The following is a 16566-nucleotide window of genomic DNA, read 5'->3' on the forward strand; positions in this document are numbered from 1 at the left end:
GTAGTGGGCTGTCTCGTTTATTGAACGTCTCTGGTTCTACTCCTCACTACCGGATCTACAGAGGTGCAGGTGTGGCTCCAGATGTTAGGAGGGGGTGGTGAGTGTGACCTCTGACCTCTGTCCAGCAGCTGCAGGTCCGACGGCAGCGCGGCGTTGGCCTCCGTCACCACGGTGAAGCGCAGGTCCCCGATGTGGAGAACGGCCGCCAGCAGCTCGAACACCGAGTCCACCTCCTGGAGGAGAAGAAGAAGAAATGTTGGCGGACAGACGAGGAACAGGGCGGAGCGCCAACGGGGTCATGTGAGCCAGTTCTGCTACTTCTCACTGGATCATGTGACTCTAATGGCACTTTTCCACTAGTGCCTACTCAGCTCGACTCGACTCGGTTTGGTGCTTTCCCACTAGGGGTCTAACGTGCCGAGTAAATACTTTTTCTGTAACTATTTTGCCGAGGTTCTAAGCGGCTGAGTCGGCTGCATCTGATGTCATCACACTACAGGCCACCGATTGGTTGGGGGGTTGGAGTCAGACGTCTGAGTCAGGATGTGACATCAATGAAAGAGCGACTCTGACGGCTTCTTGTTCATTTTATTCGACAAGCAATGGCAGCAAAAGTCTGTTTCATGATGCAACTCTGAGGTGCAGATGTTCATAAACCTGGTGCTGAGGAGAGAATTAAAAAGGGATCTAGACGAGTGATAAGGAACGACCAGATCTACCAGGAGCTCTGTCTCTTCATAGCTGCTCACGGCCTCAGCTGACTTTTCAGCAGCGCCAAGACAAACTAAAAGAAATTAAAAAGCGTTGCTGGTTGAAGCTTCTCTCACTCTCATTTTTTAACTTTATATCGAACACAAGCCACAGACCCAGCAGCACATCTATCATCTCCTCCAGGTTCTACATCTTTAGTGTTGTTGTCTTCTTTGTTTAGATCACACAATCAAATACGTCACAGCAGCTTCGCTCCAACCTCCTACTTCTGCTCCAGGTGCTGGATTGTAGTGGAAAAGAAACTTGGCCAAGTTGAGTCGAGTAGGTACTAGTGGAAAAGTGCCATAAGTGGCGCAGGTTCAAATCCCAGTCTGTCGTTCTCTCCTACGTGTCTCGCCCCTCTTTATACCCATTTCCTGTTCACTTGAGAAAATTGCGCCAAAAAATCTTTTAAAAAAATACTCAAATACTTGAATAAGTGTTTTATTTATTTAGCTTTTGTTGGTTTTTATCCGTAAATCTACCAGTTGAATATCAAAGATTATCAACATTTCATCTTTTGCAAAAACTACAAGAAATAAATGTCTGACTTTTTAGTTTTGTTGGTTAATTTTCCAATAAACTCCTGACCCAGCATCACAGAGCATCCTCGGACCTGACCTGGGTTCACCTTTATCCGGACGGTCCAGATGGGAGTCGCAGGTTTGTTTATGACAACAAACGCTATAAGACCAAATCTAATCCTCCTTACAGAGCAGCGCTGCTATAACAAGCCGTTTTAATCAAAGCTTTGCAGCAAATCCTCATTACGTCCAGCTCTCATCTCTCATCCGCCAGAAATCTTCTGTCGTCCAAAACACGTGTCTGGACGGTTTGGTTTGGTTTTGTAAACAGTTGTGCAAAAGTTCCTCCAAGTAAAACATCATCCAAATACTCAGCACGGTTTGTGTCAGCCTGTTTCAATTTTAGTTTTAGTCTAGTCTTTGGGTCGAGCTATCATTTTAGTTTATATTAGTTTTAGTCACGTTCATTCTCCTTTTAGTCGTGTCAAGTTTCAGTCGACTAAAAGTCTGAGCATTTTAGTCTAGTTTTAGTCAAATATTGTAATTAGCCAAACCCATTTTACAATTCAAACAAGGTTATCTTATTATTATAATATTATTATATTATTGCTACCTTATAGACTCAAGAATACAGTAATTACAGATACAGAAGACTCTAATTTGAGTTTACAATATATTTATTTTTCCGCATTTCTCCTCGTCTTTTTCTTTTTCAACGACTTTTCCACGTCTATGTAGGAAAGTGTATCCAAAGATGTTTCTTCTTCTTCTCCAGCCCCAGAGCAGATCCCCGCGTGGCCGGCCATCGGCCCTTTCTCTATGTAACTTTGTTTTTAATTGACGTGAACCTAGAGCTCTGCGTCAACGGCATCAGCCTCTAACTCTGCAGCTGCATCTTCTGGATCTGATTCCCCGCTGCAGCGACTGGGATTGAGGACTAACGTCACCCAGCAGAACTAAACCAGAGAAACTACTGAAAACATGGACATTAAACCAGAGGAAACTACTGAAAACATGGACATTAAACCAGAGGAAACTACTGAAAACATGGACATTAAACCAGAGGAAACTACTGAAAACATGGACATTAAGGATCTTTAGTAGAACATTTCGTCTCGTTTTGGTCAACGAAAACGAAGACAAATTTTAGCAGAGTTTTTATTTTGTAATCTACATTTTAGTCTTGTTTTTATTCGTTGACGATACTGCATTATATATTTAATTACCGTTATCGTCACATGACCAGCATTTTCGTTTGGTCTCGTTTTCCTCAGGAGATAAAGGTTGGTTGACGGCGATATTTAGTCCTAATTTTCGTTGACGAAAGCAAGTCATATCAGTGGGGAGGAACTTTTGCAGCATCATGTGACAACGAGCTGCAAAATGCAAAAGCATGTCAGCCCCCCCCCCCCCTCTCCCTCAATCACACCCTCCCTTCCTCATGCCCTTCAGCAGAGGACACTTAATGGAATACCCCATTATGGCGGCGCTGCGGCTCTCGGGGGGTGGGGGGGGGTCCGTGTGAATACGTCTACTCTTGCTCTCTCCCAAGGCAGGATATTGGAGCAGATATCTCCGAGATAAACACGAGCATTAGTCTCCGTCTGACACTCTATACGGAGGGTGACCCCCCCCCCCTAACATGCACGGGGGGGGGAGAAGAAAGAGAGCGACGAGAAAGAAAAGCAGCGAGAGAGAGAGAGCGTTAATGACGATTGACCTTTGGGTCGGGGCTGGGAGTCGTCCCCTGATGAGGGCTGAGGCAGAGACCAACGGGTGGTCCATCACTCCCACTGACGCTCCCCCCAGCCCCCCCAGCCCCCCGGCCCCCGCCCCCCCCCCACCAGGGCCGCGTGTGGCGGCTGCTGCTGGATTAAAAGGTGAGGCGATGGTCACCGGCTGCTGGCGGATGCTGACCGGGGATCTAAGAATAGGAGCTGATAACGGGCCGGGAGCACAGCTGGTGGCGCGCAGGACGGGCCGTACCGGCGCCGCGGCAACGCCACATCAAATATCCTCACGCCTGCCCGGGGGATCCCTGCACAGATGCTCCATTCAGCTCCTCTGCGGATTAAACTGGACTCAACGTCATCTTTGTTTTCCAGTGATTTTGGTTTAAATTCACCCGAAAAGTCCTGAATCATCTCAGTCGTGCTCAAACTTCCTCCACCAGAGGAGTCACCAGGTGAGATGTCACCCCAGAGGGAATTAGGGGCTTGTTACTTCAGGTCGGCGACATTAATGGCGCTTTTTCACTAGTACCAACTCACCTCACCTCGCCTTGGTGCTTTCCCACCAGGGGTCTAACGTGCCGAGTAGATACTTTTTCTGTAACTACTCTGCAGAGGTTTTAAGCGGCTGAGTCGGGCTGTGATGTCATCACACTACAGGCCACCGATTGGTCGGGGGGTTGGAGTCAGACGTCTGAGTCAGGATGTGGAAATCAGCGAAAGAGCGACTCTGATGCTCTTCTTGTTCATTTTATTCAACAGGAAATGGCAGCAAAAGTCTGTTTCATGATCCAACTCTGAGGTGCAGATGTTAATAAACCTGGTGCTGAGGAGAGAATTAAAAAGGGATCTAGACGGGCGATAAGGAACGACCAGATCCACCAGGAGCTCTGTCTCTTCATAGCTGCTCGCGGCTCCAGCTGACTTTTCAGCAGCACCGAGACAAACTAAAAAAATTAAAAAGCGTCTCCGCTTGAAGCTTCTCTCACTCTCATTTTATAACTTGATATTGAACACAAGCCACTGACCCAGCAGCACATATAGCAGAATGCTGCTGCTCGGCTGTTGACTGGAAGTAGAAAGCGTGACCACATTACCGGTTCTGGCCTCCCAGCACCGGCTTCCTGTTCACTACAGGGTTGATTTTAAGATTCTGCTGTTAGTTTTTAAATCACTAAATGGCTTGGCTCCCCAATACCTTACAGAACTTCTCCACTCTCACACACCAGCCAGAGCACTGAGGTCGTCAAGTCAGTTGCTTTTGGACGTCCCTAAAGACGGATCTGCTCAGACCCTAGAAGTTTTTAAGTCTTCTTTGAAAACGTATTTATTTTCTTTGGCTTTTGGTGTACGATAAATAGTTGCCTACATTTGTGAGAAGTGATTGTGCACTTTATGTGTCTGTTCTTTGCCGTCTATTTTCTACTTTCTATGTTTTACTACTATTATATTGATCATTCTAGCATGTTAGGGATTTTATTGTTTCTACATTTTGTACTGTATTTTCTTTTGGTATTGCTTCATGTTATTGTATACTGTACAGCACTTTGGTCAACCTGCGTTTTTAAATGTGCTATATAAATAAAATTGACATTGACATTGACATATCATCTCCTCCATGTTCTACATCTTTAGTGTTGTTGTCTTCTTCGTTTAGATCACACAATCAAATACGTCACAGCAGCTTCTCTCCAACCTCCTACTTCTGCTCCAGGTTCTGAATTGTAATGGAAAAGAAACCAGGCCGAGTTGAGTCTAGTCGAGCTGAGATGAGTAGAGTTGAGTAGGTACTAGTGGAAAAGCGCCATAACGCGCCTCCTCCCTGTCAGTTGTGTTCGTCTGAGTCGATACCTGCTTGTTAAAGCCCAGAGCTCGCAGCGACTGTCGCACCGCCGCCAGATGTTCCCGGCTCTGGCCGGAGGCGGCGGCGGCGGGAGGCGTGTCGTCGGAGGCTCCTCCCCTCAGATACCTGGGAGACAGAAGCAGGTGAACATCACCGGAGCATCGGGGAGAACCGCCGCCCCCCCCTGGCCGCCGCTCACCTGTGACCCCGGCCGGTGCTCAGGTGAAGCCCGCTCCGCTCCTCCGCCGACAGGCCCTCGGCCAGCAGGTGGAGGATGGTGAAGCTGTGCTGGCGCGGAGGCAGCTGGACCAGCCGGGACTTCTCCAGCATGAAGGCGCTCAGCCGCGCTGAAACATCAGGACACGTCAGGGACCGACACCGGTGACCACACTGTGATTAATTAAGAGCCCTAATTGTTCCATCTGCGGCTTTTAGTGAAGCCAAGTGTCCAGGGATCAAATAAACCAGAGTTAAATAAAGTGATTTATGGGGCATTTAAAAAAAATAAATGAATACATTAAAAAGAAACAGGAGTAAGGATATATGGGGCTGCACTGCCCCCTGCTGGCGGCCGCAGGAAAATCCCATTAATGTGTTTCTTAGGTGCATTTAACTTTATATTTTTATTTTCATTCACAATTTAAGAACATTTGTATTTGTATTGAATTGTTTTATTTTTTTTTTATGAAATAAAGAATAAAATGAAATGAAAATGAAATATTTGTAATTTTATTTTGATATATTATCATAACTATATTTGTAATTTTATTTTGATATATTATCATAACATTAACACAGTACCTCCGTCCCTGAAGTCAATTACAACTAAACTGAATATTTATCTATTTAAAATAATCAAGTACAAGTAGTATTGATTAATATTGATATTGATTGTTTGATATCTTCAATTTCAAACATAAGCACAAAAAATAAATAAAACAGCACAACAATTACATAAAAAAAAGAATAATAATCACTAAATAATAAATGTACCATCGTAAACAAAGTATACAAGAATTAATAATATAATTTAGTGTGTCATGCTCGAAAAAAGAGTAAGAAGAAGTAAAAAACTCAATACTATTTTTTTCAGTCGGATCCTCGTTATTAAATATGAAAGAAAAGAAAAGACTTGACACAGTTAAAAGTTGCACTAATTAATAGTAAAAATTTTATAAATAATAAATGTGGTATATCTGAGTAATATGTGGATGTTAACGGTAAATAAATGAAAAGAACCAGTCTGGGGATTATTTGAGGGATTTAAGAGGTTGTGGTTATTGCACCTCCCGTCTGGTAGAATTAAAATTAAAATTAAAATCAAAACCCCACTCAGGCCCAGCGCTGAGGCGACGGAGGCTCCGGTTACCTCTGAGCATCGTCTTCTTCCTCTCGCAGTACTGGATGCTCAGCAGCTTGATGAAGCGGCTGGAGTTGCTGTTCCTTGGAGTTCTTGCGTGACCGAAGGCTTCCAGGACGCAGTTCACCTGCGTAGTTCAGAGACACAAGGAGCTTCTTCAGATTCATCTATTTCCAGAGGTGTCAAGTAACGAAGTACAAATACTTCGTTACCTTACTTAAGTAGAAATTTTGGTTATCTATACTTCACTGGAGTAATTATTTTTCAGACGACTTTTTACTTTTACTCCTTACATTTTCACACAATTACCTGTACTTTTTACTCCTTACATTTTAAAAACAGCCTCGTTACTCTATTTCATTTCGGCCTTTAAAAGAAAACTATCCAGTTAAATTGCTCCATCCGGATAGAGTGAATTTGGTTGTGGTTGTTTCAGATGTTCTTGTCCAGTTTTGTTCTTACATCCGTTCCCTCAGATTCCTGCAACTAAACTTGGATGTACATTCCAATAAAGGTTAGGATAAATGATAACATGCCTCTGAAGTTTGACTTTTTGCACCATTACAATACTTATAGGCAACTAGTCATATCTCCTGCTCTCTGAAACACATGTTAATGCTCAATAGTACACATATATGGTTCTTTAATATATTTGCATTATACTAAGATGCATTCATTTTCAATGGCTTTTGTCCTTAATGGCTTTTTTCCCCCTTACATTACTTTTACTTTTATACTTTAAGTAGTTTTGAAACCAGTACTTTTATACTTTTACTTGAGTAAAAAACTTGAGTTGATACTTCAACTTCTACAGGAGTATTTCTAAACTCTAGTATCTATACTTCTACCTGAGGAATGAATGTGAATACTTCTGACACCTCTGTCTATTTCAGGAAATGGTTTTTTTCTCCCAGGCCTGAGGGTGCGAGTCCCACTTCCCACCACCAGGCGTCAGTGTGCTCCCAGTCTTTGAGTTTCTCATATTTCTGTGACCCAGAATGAGGAGCTGACCCAGATATGTGCTACATAACGATGACTTCATCAGCGCAGCGCTCCCAGACTGCATTCTGCTTTTTTCTGACACATCTCAGAGGCTGACTGATGCTCAAATAGAGCGAAAAGCGGATTAATGTCGCGTTAAACGCCCAAAAATCCAAGCGGAAACATAAAGAAACAAAACCGCGCGGGGACTTTTTTGAATGTCACAGATTATCCATATTTGATGCTTAAACAGAAGACTGCAGATTCTCTTTAGAGATAAAGAAATATTAGTAAATTCAGATTTAAGCCTCTTCAGAAGAAATGGTCTTTGATGCACTTTAATCACATTTCATCTAAACGGCACCAAAGAAGAAGAGGCGGCGTGCATCTCATTTATGAGCAGTAAAGATGAGCTCGGCTGACAGGTTTACTGCCAAACTTTGTTCGGACCGTCGTGACATCAAAGGTCAGGAGGAAGTGGCCTATAAAGATGAAAGGAGACGCAGCGCTCTGGACTCCCACATCCTTCAGTCCATAAACAGATTTATAGTAAACTGAGTTCCCTCTCATACGTGTTCTGGGATGAAGACAGCAGCTTTATTCATGATCTCAGTGATCCACTTAACCCCGGCCCGTGTGGAAGTCCTGAATGAGACATGTTGGACGGTTAAAGAGACACGTGCACGACGTCATGTGCTTGTCACTGACGGGTAATAAACATTTAAAGTGTAGAAATGCCTCCGAGAGCAGCGATGGATTTGAAAAACATCAGCCAACCTCATTGTGTTAAGTTGCCTTTATGACTAAATATTGTCGTCAATCACCTGAAGAGAATGAGACGCAATGAAAATAATGGTCATGTGATGATAAAGATGATTAAATATATAATGCAATATCGTAGAGGAATAAAAACGAGACTAAGATGTAGATTACAAAATAAAAACTGCTAAAATGTGTCTTCATTTAGTTCTGCTGCTGGGTGACATCACGTCCTCAATCCCAGTCACTGCAGCAGGGAATCAGATCCGCTGGGATCTTTTCTGGGGTTGGAGAAGAAGAAGATCCATCTTTGGATAAACTTTCCTACATAAACATGGAAAAGAAAACCCAATGTGTCGTCAGAAAAGAAAAAGATGGGGAGAAATGCGGAAAAATAAATGTTGTAAACTCAAATTAGAGTCTTCTGTATCTGGAATGAACGTATTCTTGAGTCTATAAGGTAACAATATAATAATAAGAAAAATAAATTACGCTGGTCGCTGGTCTCCAGCAGGAGGGTCCCCCCTTATGATCCAGGTCCTGGTCCAGGTTTCTTCCCTCCTAAAGGAGAGTTTTTCTTGCCACTTTTTGGCTTAAGGTTTTTCTCCCACTAGGGGAGTTTTTACCTGGCATTGTTGTTATGTTTATGTAATAATTGCTCGGGGGTCGTGTTCTGGTTCTCTGGAAAGCGCCTAGAGACAGCTTCTGTTGTAATAGACACTATGTAAATAAAATAAAATTGAATTGAATAACCTTGTTTGAAACGTAAAATGGGTTTGGCTAAATACCATCTTTGACTAAAGACTAAAATGCTCCGAATTTTTGTCGACTGAAACTTGACACGACTAATCTAATAAAAACTAAAATGGTAGCTCGACCCAAAGACTAGACTAAAACTGAAATTGAAACAACACCTCGGTGGTCCGAGCCCGCTGGCCTGGCCACCACGACGGCTGCAGACTTACGTGCTTCATCCTGGCCTCCAACACGAAGCCTTTCGGGTCGGACCGGGCCGTTAGGTGCCGCACAATGTGCTTACACGCCTCCGTCTTCCCAGAACCGCTCTCCCCGCTGAGAGGAAGGAAATCAGAGATTATTACAAGACTTGACACTGACTTGCTCATCAAATAGAAGCTCAGAGGAGGTCAAAGGTTAATCGTTCATTCCTGCCGCTATTGTTTTCACACTTTCCCTCATGAATAAGTTCTCGTCAGCGTTTTCAGGTGACCCAACTCGGAAGGAAGTTCAAGCGAGTTGAGAAATCATCGCTTCAGGGACCTCGGCCCGTCCTAAACTCCTCATCGCTCCCTGTGAGAGGGATGGCGTTGCTCCGGCGACCGCCGCGTCGCGCTAGCGGGAGGCTGGATTTTAATTTTCCGTGGGGCGGACATCGAGGCCGCCATAAGGCGCCTCTACGGACGCTCCGGCGCGCACGGAGGCGATGCTCGTGAGGTAACGGCGAGCAGATGGCCGCGGAAGGTCAGAGGCCCCTCGGTAACGGTCCGCTGCTCGGCGGCGTGGGCGGTTGCCGCGGCGCCCACTTACGGACCCGCTGAGTGAGAAGTCCAGAGGTCTTTGGCCGTCTTTTCATTTAGCCGCTCTTATTAGATTTCAAGGGCATTTCGCAGGAGCCCTTCCCTGGGGGGTGTGTGTGTGTGTGTGTGTGTGTGTGTGTGTGTGTGTGTGTGTGTGTGTGTGTGTGTGTGTGTGTGTGTGTGTGTGTGTGTGTGTGTGTGTGTGTGTGTGTGTGTGTGTGAGCTGATACAAGATGCAACCCAAAGAACAAGAGAGGGAACGATAAAGTGGAAAGAAAGGGGAAAAAGAAAAGGAGACAAATTCTTTTACACTGGAAATCTGCTTGCCCACTAAAATTATCTGTATGGATGACTGATCTAATGTTTTATCAAAATCAGAAAAGATAAAATACACACTAAGAGGGTCCAATGACCGGTGTTCTGCCAAATTCTGCTGCTTTGCCAAAAAATGCTACCTTATGGTTTTCTACCTTTTGTGAAGCTACAATTTTACTGTGTTTTACTCCCTAAACCACTTCCTTTTCTCCCAATTGGTCCTTGTCTCTTGCCAGGCCGTCATTGTAAATAAGAATGTGTTATTAATGACCTGCCTGGTTAAATAAAGGCGAATGACTGAATGAATATGAAATAAAGCGATAGAATTGTTGTTTTTTTCTCTTTATCGTATAATATTCACAAAGTGTAATGCAATTCATGTCATGGGTCGTGTATTTTGAAGGATTAAATACAACATCCCATATTATCAATTTAGCGTGGCAATCAAACTTCAAATCGACTGTGCGCATGCGCAGAAGCACAAAGTAGCATTTCTCGGCAGGGAGCAGAAATTGGCAGAACACCGGTTTTATAATATTTGGAATCTATTAATATTTTGAAAAGCTCAAGACACTTTATGAAAGTCCCTAAGATAAGATGTCCAGAAGTAAAGCACATAAATCCTTTTAGCCTTCTTTATTTTTTTCTTTCTTCTCTGTATGGTAGGAATATGTACATATATGCATATACATTTGTTATGGTTGATTTTTTACTCTTTAACGGTAGTATTTTTTACGATATATCTCTGCATTATTTAATGTTAATTTCATCCATCTACACTTTATAATTCATAATCTGTATATATTCTGTATTTACTATAATACTTTCTGTTGCACTTCTGGTTGGATGCCGAACTGCATTTCGTCGCTCTGTACTTGTACATGTGCAATAACAATAAAGTTGAATCTAATCTAATCTAATCTAATCTTATTTGTCATTATAACTATTATTTTTGTCTCCCCATTTTTGGTGTAAGATGTGTATGTGTATATAAATGACTCACTAATGTTTTATTACTGATTGACTATATGGGAAGATGCACAAAGGTTTTGAGGGGGGGTAATTGGAAATGTAAAAAAGGGAAAAAATAATATAAAATCTGTGTATTAAGCTAAGAATGTAACATTGTTTTGTGTTTAATAAAAAGAGATTTCAAAAAAAGAAAAGGAAAAAGGAAAAGAGAACACGTGTACATGTCGGTGCAGCCAGAGTGCCGTGTGTGTGTGTGTGTGTGTGTGTGTGTGTGTGTGTGTGTGTGTGTGTGTGTGTGTGTGTGTGTGTGTGTGTGTGTGTGTGTGTGTGTGTGTGTGTGTGTGTGAGAGAGAGTGAGATGGATGGCCCGAGGCAGAGAGCATTAACTCCACCAGATTGGTTCCGACCCGGTGGGATCGTCACCGGGAGCCGGAACACGGTTTAATTGCAATCAGGGAGCTGCGTCGGTCCGGTCGAGGACAAAGAGCGAACATCCGTCTCCGCTGTGTGACAGGTGCGCAGGCCGCCGAGGGGCGAGCACAAGGCAGGTGGCCGGCTCTGCCTTTTACCCGCGTCATCGTTCAACAGAAGCGTTTTGTTCCCAGAGTCCCGAGGGGCCCGGCGCTGAGACGGCGCGGCGGCGCGGGCGCAGCACCCAGGTGGGCGGCAGGTTTACCTCAGGATGAAGCACTGCGGGCGCCGCTCCTGCTGCATCATGTGGTAAGCTCTCTCGGCCGAAGAGAAGATGTGAGGCGGCAGGGAGGAGCAGAGACGGCCGGTGGAGCTCAGGTACAGCTGACTCACCTGAGGAGGACGAGCAGACACACCTGGTCTGAAACTCACACTCACTTACTGTGTGTGTGTTTGGGAGGAAGGTGCATCTTACTGACCAATCACCATCCAGTTAATACTCCTGGTCATTGTACATAGGGGTGGGCAAAAATATCGATATGGCAATATATCGCGATACTTTTCCAGCTGATTCAATATCGATATTCAAAATTTGAATATCGATTTTTTTATAATTATATAATTTTTTTTTAATTTTTAATTTTTAATTTTTTTTTTATCCCCGATCTTTTTCCCATTATATCACCCAGTGCTCCTACCTAAGTGACAGTCCTGGGCATTGCCACTCTCTACCAACCCTGGGAGGGCCCTGCACTGAGCTCAGGTTTTATTTCACGTTTTATTTCATTTTATAATTTATTTTTTATATAACACAATTGCCTGTCCTTAAAAAATGAAAAATAATGGACAGAGGTTTATTTATTTATGGATTTATATATATACTGACTGATCACTGTGCCTGTCCTTGGTTTTAGTACCCATATTTCTTGTGTTTATTATCATTTGACACATAATTAAAGCAACCTCATACTAAATTTAATGTTAATTTCATATGATGTAAATAATATGAAAAACATATACAAATATGTTGTAACTTTAGCTTGTATAGTTATAATAAAACATTGTTTTGACTCAGTTTGTCCCATGAATTGTCACTATAATCTGATGAACGTGCAACTCGGATTTTAAGATCCATCACTATCATCTGATGTACATATATACAACTTGGATTTTAAGATGTGTAATGCATTTTTAAATTTTTGGTGAACTATGTAGAATATAATAATCGGGATATCGCATAATCGGGATATCGCAATGTGTATCGTATCGTGGCTCAAGTATCGTGATGCGTATCGTATCGTGAGGTCCTTCCCAATACCCACCCCTAATTGTACATATTGCATACTTACATACATAATATACTTTTTTACTTACTTATTACCGTATTGTCCCGAATATAAGACAACCCCGATTATAAGACGACCCCCTCTTTTTCAAGACTCAAGTTTGAAGAAAGACTTTTTGAACACCAAATTCAATTTTTATACAGAAAATAATTACAGTACATCTGAAACAAATGATTATAACAATATATTCGAGAGAAAAAGCATGTTATTTTGACTATTTGAAATCATTATCTTGAAGTTTGCATCATAACTTCTCGTCAGCTGCCGGTTTACCTGCCGAACTTCCACTCTCTTTTCTCCAGATTGTCGCTACGTTTCTCCACTTTCTGTTATCTCTTCTCTTATTTTCTTCTCTTTTCTTTCTTATACTATTTTTTATTTTTCTTCTTCGTGACAGGGGTTCGCTTTGGCCTGGGGAGTTAAGTTCAGCATTCGCTTTAAAGATATCTGGCGCCATCTAGCGGTGTGAATGGGTATAACGTCTAGACCCCGAATGTAAGACGACCCCCACTTTTTCAGTCTTATTTCAATGGAAAAAACACCGTCTTATATTCAGGCCAATACGGTATATATTTTTTCTATTTTTATTTCTAATTTGTTATTTAATAGTTCAGTGGTGCTGTTTTTACCAGGTTAAATTCCCGTGTACATTATACATTTAGCCAAATAAAGCGATTTCTGATTTCTGAAGGCAACCACGCCCTTGAACAGTTACTAACATAGGAGGAAAAGTAGAAATGGACGTGGTATGTTAACACTTTGAGCCGATCGAGAGTTTTTAATCCAACACTGGATCAAGAAGGAGATGCTGTTAAGAACTCAACTCATGAAGAATATGCTGCAAAAACTAGACTATTTTCTAGTTTTAAAGAGTTCTTTACACTTTCTCTTACACCATCAGCAAAGATTTTGTTGCTTAAAATAATACTATTTTTACTATATTAATAAATATCGGGCTTCTTTCTAGAGGGGCAGTGTGAATATGTATAACCTGAGAGCCCGCTATAATAATTCTGTGGTGGTAGAACGAAGGGGGCGGAGAGTGGCGGTGAGCCACGCCCCTGCACAGGTTGATTGACAGCCCCAAACATCACACCTGTGTGACATCGTGGATGTTCCTACTGGTGCTCTACCAGTCTCCCAGAGGGGTTTAGATGCTCGAGGCTGCTCCTGAGTAAAGCTGCTTTCATCTACGAAAATTAGGACTAAATATCGTCGTCAACGACCCTTTATCACCTGAGGAAAACGAGACGAGACACAACGAAAATGCTGGTCATGTGACGATAACGGTAATTAAATATATAATGCAATATCGTAGAGAAATAAAAACTCTGCTAAAATGTGTTTTCATTTTCATTGACCGAGACTAAATGTTCAGAGTTAGAGGCTGATGCCGTTAACGCAGAGCTCTATGTTCACGTCAATTAAAAACAAAGTTACATAGAGAAACGCAGGGATCTTCTCTGGGGCTGGAGAAGAAGAAGAAGAAACCATCTTTGGATACACTTTCCTACAAAGACGTGGAAAAGAAAACCCAATGTGTCGTCGAAAAAGAAAAAGATGGGGAGAAACGTGGAAAAATAAATATGTTGTAAACTCAAATTAGAGTCTTCTGTATCTGGAATGAATGTATTCTTGAGTCTATAAGGTAACAATAATATAATAATAAGATAACCTTGTTTGAATTGTAAAAGGGGTTTGGATAAATACAATCTTTGACTAAACCAAGACTAAAATGCTCAGACTTTTAATCAACTGAAAATTGACACGACTAAAAGGAGAATGAACGTGAAAAAATTTAAATGATAGCTTGATCCAAAGACTAGACTAAAACTAAAATTGAAACAGGCTGACAGAAACAACACTACTCAGGTGGCTGAAGTGGGACGACTGGTGGAGAGGTTTCGCTTTGGAAGAGCGTGCCTCCTCCTCCTCCTCTAATCTGCTTTTCATACTTCTGCAGAATTAAAATGTATCTAATAAAGACAAGAGCTGCAAAATCACATTTACACTGAAAACTTTTTGCTGGTTTTTTGCAGTGGCAGCGCAACATACTCAGCGTGAGAATAAGTGTGTAAGCATGTGTGTGTGTCACTGCGTATCGCTGACAGGAAGACTGCATTATTTATCAGCTACCAGGTCCGTTTAATCTGCGATGGGCTCATCTGCTTCGTATCACTCTGCCCCGTGTTCATGTACGGACGTGTCCCCGACGGGCAGGACGGGTGTGTAAGTGCCTTTGAAAAATATTCTATTTTCATAGTACATAATTCATAGTTGATTTCATAATTTTATGTGTTAAAAAGATAAACAATTTAGTTGATGTAAAGTTAAAATTTAAAGGGGACCTACTATGGCATCTAATGTCTATTTTAAACAGGCCTTGAATGTCTTAAAAACAAGCTTTTGATTGTTTTTGCTAAATAAATTAGAAATTCAGCCTCTGAGCCATGTCTTTATCATTCCAGTCTCTAACCTCATTATCTATGTGGGATTCTGAGGGGGTGGGGCTATGATAATGAGGCTCTGTGCTGATTGGCTGCCTGAATGACGCGATACACCACTACGAAAAAATGACAGAAGCTATTTTACACGTTATTTACGGAGTTATTTACACGTGTCCTAATAACTGCATGCGATGCGAGTGAGCGTCACCGACAAAATTAATTCCATTGCTTTATTTTCTATTGGACTGTCCTAACTGGCCACAGCGACGCGGCGCACCGTTTTGATCTGAGCATTTGTCGGACGCCCTGCTTCTATTTTCTTCCTGTCGCTCGCGTTGAAAGCCGGTTGAAAGCGCTGTAGGAAACAGTCATGATGAGGAACGGCTGATCCAGTTAGTTGAAATGAGAAGTTATCTCCTATGATTCCTCCTCATTTCACCACAAAAACCTCAATAAAGTGGCAGCTGCTGGAGGGAGATGGACAGAGAGCGTCAGATGTCACGCAGTGCGACGCGATAGTCGGACGCTCGCATGCAGTTACACGGTTTTATAGTTGTGGGCGTGGTTTGCATTTTGGTTACGTAACGAAAATGTGCAGAATCTGAACGGCTCGTAGATCCACATCACACTGGATGGCTCATCCGGGCGGCTGTACAGACACTGCAGAATTTGGTTGCTTTCCTCCTTCTCTCAGTTGGCAGGCTGAGGGGAGACCACTTTATATATGTTAAAGCAAGAAAAAACCTGTTTTTCATAATAGGTCCCCTTTAAGTTTAATAGTACAGTAAATTGATGTTTTTTCACACTTAAGAACGATTAGGCACGTGTGTCTGTCCTCAGTGACGCTGCGACGTGCTGCTCCCTCTCTTTCGCTTGAGCACTCACTCGCTGCGCTAGCTTAGTTAGTTAGCTGTGGTTTAGACGTTACGAAAAACACACGGGTGGCACAACAGAGCGGTTATCTCGCACTGGACTTTGCTACAAGTTATAACTATGGACTTCTGAAGCTAAAGCAGATGTCAATGGACTTTCTAAAGACTCTTAAAGGAACCTCTTTTCAGGACAAGCGGCCAACGAGGTATTTTGTTATACGGAGATACAGTGTGTGTCTTTTGTACATGTATGCTAAGTGTTTTGTTTCACGCTCTACAATTGTTATTTATAGGGATGATGAGGAGGTGGATGCACAGGAGCCCCAGCAATAAATGCCTGTTGTAAAGAAGGACCCGTGTCTGTATTGCCTAGGGTAGTAACAATATATCGTGCCACGACATTTCGCAATACAAAAACGTCACGATACGTGTCGTGGAGGTGACAAACTGTAGCGCGATATTGGGTTATTAATATTAATATATTGTGTTTACTAGTAACGTGCATCCTATTGGAGCAGCGGGATCACGGGACGGCCCGCGGACCAAAATCTTACTCCGCTCAGAGAAACTAGTACCGTTTTACAGTCCCGATCTGACTCTTGCGGGGTTTTGAGCTCCGAGCTTTTACTTATAAGTAAATCAATCTTTTTTATAATGTAAAGATTGTGTCGTCCCCAAAGGTGGGAGCGGTGAAACGATAACGGGGTTCACCTGATGACCG

At 42.6% G+C, this 16566-nt stretch overlaps 1 protein-coding gene across 1 annotated transcript in view; it reads right to left on the reverse strand.

Annotated features, from left to right (window-relative positions):
* The window catches only part of myo16 (myosin XVI), a 148174-nt gene that overhangs the window by 67550 nt on the left and 64058 nt on the right, over positions 1-16566 (reverse strand). The window contains exons 13-18 of the mRNA XM_061723355.1: positions 11446-11573; positions 8913-9018; positions 6217-6334; positions 5047-5194; positions 4856-4973; positions 116-233 (exon numbers count right to left, since the gene is read on the reverse strand). Coding sequence (XP_061579339.1) covers positions 116-233; positions 4856-4973; positions 5047-5194; positions 6217-6334; positions 8913-9018; positions 11446-11573 — 736 coding nt within the window. The remainder of the gene's footprint in view (positions 1-115; positions 234-4855; positions 4974-5046; positions 5195-6216; positions 6335-8912; positions 9019-11445; positions 11574-16566) is intronic.

Source organism: Cololabis saira, chromosome 6, assembly GCF_033807715.1.
Source record: "Cololabis saira isolate AMF1-May2022 chromosome 6, fColSai1.1, whole genome shotgun sequence".
In the NCBI taxonomy this organism is placed as follows: Eukaryota; Metazoa; Chordata; class Actinopteri; order Beloniformes; family Belonidae; genus Cololabis; species Cololabis saira.